The 7,720-nt window shown below is 31.6% G+C and overlaps 2 protein-coding genes across 5 annotated transcripts in view; one reads left to right on the forward strand and one right to left on the reverse strand.

The window, feature by feature from the left end:
• Blos3 (Biogenesis of lysosome-related organelles complex 1, subunit 3) overlaps nucleotides 1-190 on the reverse strand; it is a 385,546-nt gene extending 385,356 nt beyond the window's left edge. Inside the window, exon 1 of one of the 4 annotated variants that reach the window (XM_072523223.1) lies at nucleotides 6-179. In XM_072523223.1, coding sequence (XP_072379324.1) covers nucleotides 6-83 — 78 coding nt within the window. In that variant the 5' untranslated portion in view covers nucleotides 84-179. Of the gene's footprint in view, nucleotides 1-5 lie in introns of all 4 variants that reach the window. The other 3 variants (XM_072523226.1, XM_072523224.1, XM_072523225.1) reach the window with 3 other exon arrangements.
• Nucleotides 191-4,614: 4,424 nt separating this feature from the next.
• On the forward strand, nucleotides 4,615-7,068 carry LOC140433379 (uncharacterized). The gene is made up of 2 exons (XM_072521398.1): nucleotides 4,615-6,131; nucleotides 6,210-7,068. The coding sequence occupies exons 1-2, from the start codon at nucleotides 6,035-6,037 to the stop codon at nucleotides 6,794-6,796; spliced, it is 684 nt and encodes a 227-aa protein (XP_072377499.1). The 5' UTR covers nucleotides 4,615-6,034; the 3' UTR covers nucleotides 6,797-7,068.
• Nucleotides 7,069-7,720: the final 652 nt, after the last annotated feature.

Below are 7,720 nucleotides of genomic sequence, written 5' to 3' on the forward strand. Positions count from 1 at the left end.
CGTACTGTGTTACTGTGAACTTCATCTTCACCTTCACTATCCGTTTCTGAAGCTTCCCCAGTAATTACAACAGATTTATTCATGTTTGATGAAATACAATGTTTAGTTGGTTAAATTGAATATTCGTACAATGAACATAACCTAAACCTATAGATATAATTATTTGATGTTAAATGTAAGTTTAATATACAGTCTGTCCCAAACCCTTCTTTCAGTGCGTCACTAATTTTGACGTCATATAGGATTTTAAGAATGTCGAGAATGGACCGTGGAAGTGATGACGTAGATTTTATTGACATATGTCAGTTTCACTTTCCAAACAAACCTTGTTTAGTGTGGATAATTTGTATTTTTCGTTATTTTTTCATTTTTTTTACAGAATCTTTCCGCTTTTTGCAATATCTAAGTATTCTAATAGTTACTACAACAATTTTACAAGGTTGTGTAAACAATAAAGCATGTTGTTTTATAAAAATAGAATAAAATGCATGTATCAATAAAGTAAGGTTAGAATGTCTTTAATTTAAACTTTTAAACTATATTTCATAGAAATAGAACACTGAATTATGATGGTATTATCTTAAAAACACTATACTTAAAAGAAAAAGCAGCAGAGGAAGCAAAATGTTAACTTTACAGAAATTAAAAAGTCTTGGGATTGGACATTTCAACTTTTGTTTGGAAAGTAATTGACAGTTGTGACGTCACACTTCCACGGTCCATTCGATAAACTGTGACACACTGAAAGAAGGGTTTGGGATGAACTATACTATATAATACGTCATTGGATATACATATCTCTGGTTTTGGCTCATCGAGTTATAGTTCGTCCCAAAGCCTTCTTTCAGTGCGTCATAGTTTATCGAATTCTCTCTAACACATTAAGCTAGAAGTGACAGAAAAAAACTTGAGTCTGTGATTATTATACATATAACTTAGAAAAGTATTTATCGTAAAGCTAATTCTACTTACGGATGTATAATTGGTAGGAGTTTAGAATACGCTAAATAGATAACCAATCAATGATGCGCATGTGACAGTACAATGTCAACTGAAAAAATTTTAATTGTCATTCCAGGTTAGTATTATCTGACATTTTACAGTGAAAATTTAATTTTGTATTTATTGTCATAAAAATATTGTAATTATGCCGAAGTATATCGAGAAAGAACAAAGACTAAAATTAAAATGATTAAATAATTTTCAATTAGAAAAAGAGAGGTTACAATCCTGCAACTGTCAAATTTAACTAAAATGTCATGCAATAATTCTCGACATTCTTAAAATCCTATATGAAGTCAAAATTAGTGACGCACTGAAAGAAGGGTTTGGGACCGACTGTAGATTCTAACTCGATGGTTTGGGTCAAGAACGGTTGACTACATAGGATAGTTCCATCGACCAAATTTGTCTGTCACTGCAACACGCGGCTGTGACGTAGGTGCAGTGGCGGCTGGTGTGGTAAAATTTTGGATAGGCCAAGCCAGCAAATTACATATTAATAGCTATATGTAATCAGTGACGGATTCAGAGGGAGAGGTCATGGGGTCATGACCCTCCCCTAACTAATTGTTTAATGATTTTTCTGTTCATTTTAACTTCTGCGTTGTATCTAATTTTTGCGATTTTTGATTTTTCATCTAGCAAATCGCAAACAGAAAATGCCCTCTTCTGTACATCCTTAAAGGACAGGAAATTACTTAAATGTTCCTTGCAACTGGAATGTTTTTTAAGGAGGCAGACATATTTTTTAAATCAAAGTATCCTTCACAATTCCATACACATTTCTTATTAGAAAATAACAAACACGGCCAACAATATAGTCTGATTTTCGTAATATTTCCAGACAACCATTTGTAGACATCATACCAAGAGCAATTAAAAATATTACATTACTATTACTGCAACCTGGTAAAGCGTCATAAAAACTCATTTTTATGTATCAGTTATAAAACAATCTCACATATATAAGTTGCATACAATCAGGCGATATAGAAATCATGCAAATGTGATTTTTTTTCTTCAAATTTTACGAATTTTTAAAAATTTATTTGGGCAACCATGCACTTGTTTGCAATGGTGATGTTTGTTTAAAAATATGTTACAATTGTAGATTATGTTACATATTTTTTATCATAATTTAAAAGAAATTTATATTACAATTCGATAATTACGTACAAGTAACAACGATGGTCGTCGTAGGCCCGATCGTCTGGTGCCTAAACAGCAAGCATAAACACGACAATATAAATCGTTGTCCGGCAAGCTGCTTAACTTCAAACGCTTTTTGTACGGGGATCTTATTGTAAGCTGGGTCGGCCAGTTCCGATCGGGCCTATTAATGATATTTAAAATGCATGAATATGATTCGATGCTTGCTGTGGTAATATAATAACATAGTTGTTATTATGTTATAGTATTGAGTGATTTAGTACATTTAAAAGTTATTTACATGCATTAATATAATTTTTGAATATATGTTTTTCAATTTTAAAGCTCTTAAAATTATTGGGTAGGCCCGGCCTATCGTGCCTACCCCCAAAAGCCGCCACTGCGTAGGTGTGGGGATGACAAGCCATTATCGACTAGTCGATAGCCATTGTTACTAAAAATAAAATAATCAAACGAAGCTTTTAATTCAGCTGTCAATTCTGTCAAAAGCAAAAGTAAGGACAGAATTGTTTGTTTACAAGCTTTCAATTTTATTTTATTATCTTTAACTTTCGTTTACATTTATTCTTAGTAATATTAATTTAAGTTGGTTACTTAGTTTTTAAAGTTTAGTTTTAGTTACCTATTGTAGCAAATAATTTTTGTGTTGTGCTAGTAAAAAAACTAAACATGGTGAATTATTGTATTGTTCCGTTGTGTACAAATTATGGAAAAATTACAAAAAGGATGATGATAGTTGTCAAATAGTAAGTTGCCAGGAAGCAAAGAATAATAGTATTTAACATTTGTTTCTGAAAATATCAGTGTAATAAAAAATATGTAATTAGTTTATAACTCTTTTATCTTAAACAACAAATAAATATACGTATATCTAGAAAAAATTGTGAATTTTTTATATATCCTTTTATTTTTTAATAATACATGTGAGATTATTTCATCGGAAAATAATAAGATATTTTCCAGTTTTAAGTTTTAATTAGTAACTAAATTAAATAGCCCGCAAGAGGCGCTAAAGGGTATGCATGTAAGGGGTGTCCATTTGAATTTGCGGCCAAAAGATGATTAGTAATGACGCAAGGGGTCTTAATGAACGAAATTTATACATTGAGTTGCGTATTATCTATTTCTAATATTATATTATTTATCTATGCTATTAACTTTTACGGTATATGAGCTTAATTTGAAATTAAAAAGTTTAAAACGAAAAATTTACGTGTTGTTTCTGATCAGATGGCTAGTGTTATAATTAAATTAATAAATGTCAGTTTACTCTCAAAATAAATATTTCTGGTAAATAAAATCTATAAATCCGTGTTTTACTTACGTAGTCAGAGCACAAATTGATATCCAAAAACATTTGATGATAAATAAAACTATTCAATACTGAACCATTTATTTCATAAACATACATAGGTAAAACTAAACAGTATACAATACTAGGAAACTTAGATTTCCTACCGAACAATTTTATTTAATTTTCTAATTTTTAACCTAGTTGAATCCAACACGGATAAGTTTTTTTGCTTCAAATTTTCAGCTTCCTTGAATTTAAATTTCTATAATTTATTCTAATTAATGTTCTAAGTTTACAAAAGTTTTTAGTAAGCGCATATGGCAACACTTTTTCTTTTTTTAAAATGTCTCCAACAACTGCATTATTTTTCCTATAGGATCAATATATTTTTAATCATATTTATTCCATTTTATTTTTATGAACTACTCATCTGTAGGCTTGATAAGACCTCCATAAGAGAGTTGCTGCACCCATGATGGTAAACTATAAGTTGTGTTCACGGAGACAGTCCCTGACTAGTTCACTAACTTTGTATGTGAAATTACCTAAATCAGGTAAACTATCCTTAAATTTTTTGCTAAATACCCAGCGATGTATTCTAAGGCATCTTCTGTAGTTTCCTGCAAATCACTGACAACACAATATGAGGTGGTAGACTGATTAGAAGATGATTCTTGGGAAGAAAAAGAACTACTATTGTTAGATACATCAGGTTCTTCTATTTTTTCCTGAGGAATTTTAAGATTGGTTTTTTGGAATACTTTTGGACTAATAAATTGATCCACACTGAGAAAAAAGTGCAATTTGGTTTGTGGTTAACACTTTATTTGACAAAATTTTAGCAACAATTTCAGATTTTTTTGATATTTTCTGAACATTCATATTTTTTGCTTTAGAATACCTCAACTGACTTGTTAAATTTTTTATTTTCAGTTGACCCTTTTTCTTCAAATTGGAATGATCAGCTATTAATTTTTCATATTTGTTTAATATGTAATTCGTTGTATTTTGCTTCAAAATCTACTTCAGGCTTTAAATCTATATTGTCACCAGTTTGTTCAAAAATTATTTCAGATTCAGTAATAGTATGTTCATGTTGATTAGATGCAATATTCAAAATAGTTGAATCAACCTTTGTAATTTCTGCTCCAAGTTGCCTTCTGTTTCTAACATCTAATCTACCTTCACGAGTAGAGACAGAAGGTGTATCAAAGGTATGTTTATATAAACACAGTGTTGGAACTGCAGTTTTCTTTAAAAGGCGTTTAGTAGGTATACCTAAAATAAGTTACATTAAACAATTTTTATAGACATTTTATTGCTTAATCATTTTACCTAATAATTCATTTTGAAGATCTCTTTCATAGTCATTCATAGCATATTCTACTCTTAGAATCAAGATTAAAATTATCAGCACTTCTGCATCGGTTATCCCATTCAGCTCTTATAGTTTTCGACACTAAATCCTTTCCTTTTGGAAAACTGTGAAAAATAACAGGCATATTCTTGGTTTTCACACTCTTAAAATTATTGTCACAACCATATACGGCACATCTATTAGCACCCATTTTGTTTATACAAGTAAATTGATATAGAAACAATAATTAAATAGTCTTATAAGGCCGTTAAATCGCACTAAGGGGTATTTGAGGCTAAAAACCGGTCATAAGTAGTTTTTCTAAAATTCACTAAATGAGACAAGTAATGACCGTTTTATAAAGTTCATTAACCGCTTCATATAGGGCGCACCCCACTTCCCCCATTTTATCAACGCTCGCGCCAGGAAATTAGTCAAAACACTGCACTTGTGTGTAATGCATGTCATTGTTGACAGCGCTCTCGATTATTTTATATATTAATTTCTCTTTGTTAGTATGTCGTCGTGTGGTGGATTATCAGAAAATTTATTACTGAATATGGAAGTTGAAGGCATGTACTTTGTTTTATAACATATTACACTTAATTTCTCCTTAAGTTTAAGCATTTAAACTTATGTTTCCAATTTACGTTTAAATAATGTTGTATTTTGACTAAAATTTTAAAACATCAGTGTTTTTGTTTATGTGTCGCGCTTTGTCGCACTACATTTAAGTTATGGTAATAAAGTTTGAATATTTGCCTAACCGAAACAATAATAAAATCTCACCCCAATGCACCCCATCTTTTTAATTTATTTTTACAGTTTATAGGTGCAATAAAAAAAATATATTTTTATAATAAATGTTTATAATATTTTTTGCAGATACTCCGAAAAAGGTAAAAACTATCACCAAACGAGAACTATGTGGTATCCTAATGGAATTCAAAGGAAATAAAATTGACGAAAAATTTACTCTATGGGAAGATGGACTTGCTCAGACATGACATAGACATGACGTCATGTCCAAGGGAGGATAGGAATGGTCGCGTTCACCAGATGCAAACGTTGGCAATCAGTTTCCGCTTTATTCTTCTGAACGACTTGCTGAGTGTTGCTAACGTCAAACGTGTTTGGAAAGCGATCGCCATTTTTGCAAGCATAAAATATTTACGCTGAACTTTCTAAACTTGTTGAGTATTAGGAAAAATATGGCGGGAATGGAAATTTTACAAATTGTAGAATATATTTATAATGGTTTTGTTTATAAAATAACAGCTACCGAAGATATTCATAAAAGATTGGATGGTGAGTTCAATTAATTAACAGCTAATAATAATTCTAATATCGTGTTATATTATAACCTTAAAAATATTTTTGTTGTAGATACGGAGTTCTTTCTAAATTACATTCAAGAATGTGCTAATGTAGTAGAAATTAAGCCGCTTGAAGAGAAACAAAATGTTCCTTTAACAGTCAAAGCGTTTTCGTGGAATTCAGAAAACACAAAATTGTTGATTACGGAATATGGTAAATATATTTCTGAATTTCGTAATCCAAAAATGAAAAAGAAAATTACATGGGGCAAAATCAAAGAAGTTTTTCATAAGATGAATTACATGGTATGTGAGGAAGACCTTGACAGAAAAATGAGAAATTTAAAACACCACTATAAGACGATCAAGGATAACAATAAAAAGTCCAGCACTGGTAGAGGACGCATCATCTGGGAATATTTTAATATGTTTGAAGAAATATTTGCAGATGATAAAACTATAAATCACGGGAAAATCTACTCGTCACTTAATCGTTTAGATTTTCCTAGTACTTCAAGCACTACTTTTCCTAGTACTTCTTGCAGTTCAGATATAGTACATATAGAGTCATTAACAGTTGCTCCCCACCTATTAGACAGTCCTAGCTCTGCAACTGAAACACATAAAAAAAAAGGTAAAAGTTGCACCCCATTTTGATTGCCCTAGCACAAGTACAACACCCGTATCAAGCACTCCCAAACAAGCTATTAAATTGAGAAAGCTCCAGGAAGGGAGAGGCCTCTATAGATTTAGGAAAGAATATTTAGCTCTAGAAAATAGAAGAGTTGCTGCATTGGAAAAATTGGTGGAAGAGCTTGCAGAGAACAACAGAATCCAAAAGGAGAGGAATGAAATATTAAAAAAACAAGGAAGTATATAATGATATTTTCATGTTTTAAATATAAAAATACATATAATAAATTTTATAAAACCAACACTCTTGTTTTATTATCTGTTGCACAGGTTCACCAGTTCTCTACGTTTCATTTCTGCTCCTTAAAGTATTGACTTATTGTCTTCAACTAAATTGTTTTCTTCTTGATCTTCACTTCTCCTAAATGGTAATGGGGGTTCTCATCCCTCACAATAAAATTGTGTAGTACACATGCTTCTTCTTCTTAGTGCCGTGCACCCATAGTGCGTTGGCGAATTATCTTAAGGCCAGACGTCTGTCTTTTGCGGCATGCAAAAGATCGCCAGTGTTATTTATGCCTGTCCAGTTCTTTATGTTCCGTAGCCACGACATTTGTTTGCGACCTACTCCTCTCTTGCCTTCAATCTTTCCCTAGACGATTAGTTCAGGAATTTTTCCTCTCAGAATATGGCTGAGGTATCCAATTTTTCGTACCTTGATCAAATTGAGTGGTTCTCTCTCAGTATTTGCCTTTCTTAAGACTTCCTCGTTTCTCACCCTATCTGTCTATGGTATGCGGAACATTCTTCGCAATGTCCACATTTTGAAGGCCTCCAACTTATTAATGGAAGGTACTCATAATGTCCATGTTTCCATGGCGTATAACAGTATGGACCATACATAGCATTTAACCATCCTGTAGCAGAGATTGAAGGAAAGTACACATG

This window comes from Diabrotica undecimpunctata, chromosome 2 (genome assembly GCF_040954645.1).
Source record: "Diabrotica undecimpunctata isolate CICGRU chromosome 2, icDiaUnde3, whole genome shotgun sequence".
NCBI lineage: Eukaryota > Metazoa > Arthropoda > Insecta > Coleoptera > Chrysomelidae > Diabrotica > Diabrotica undecimpunctata.

Excerpts from the sequence above, each read along its gene's own strand:
- LOC140433379 (XM_072521398.1), top strand. The coding sequence starts at position 6,035 with ATGGCGGGAATGGAAATTTTACAAATTGTAGAATATATTTATAATGGT. Across the intron at positions 6,132-6,209 it reads TATTCATAAAAGATTGGATG|ATACGGAGTTCTTTCTAAAT; the intron begins GTGAGTTCAATT and ends TTTTTGTTGTAG.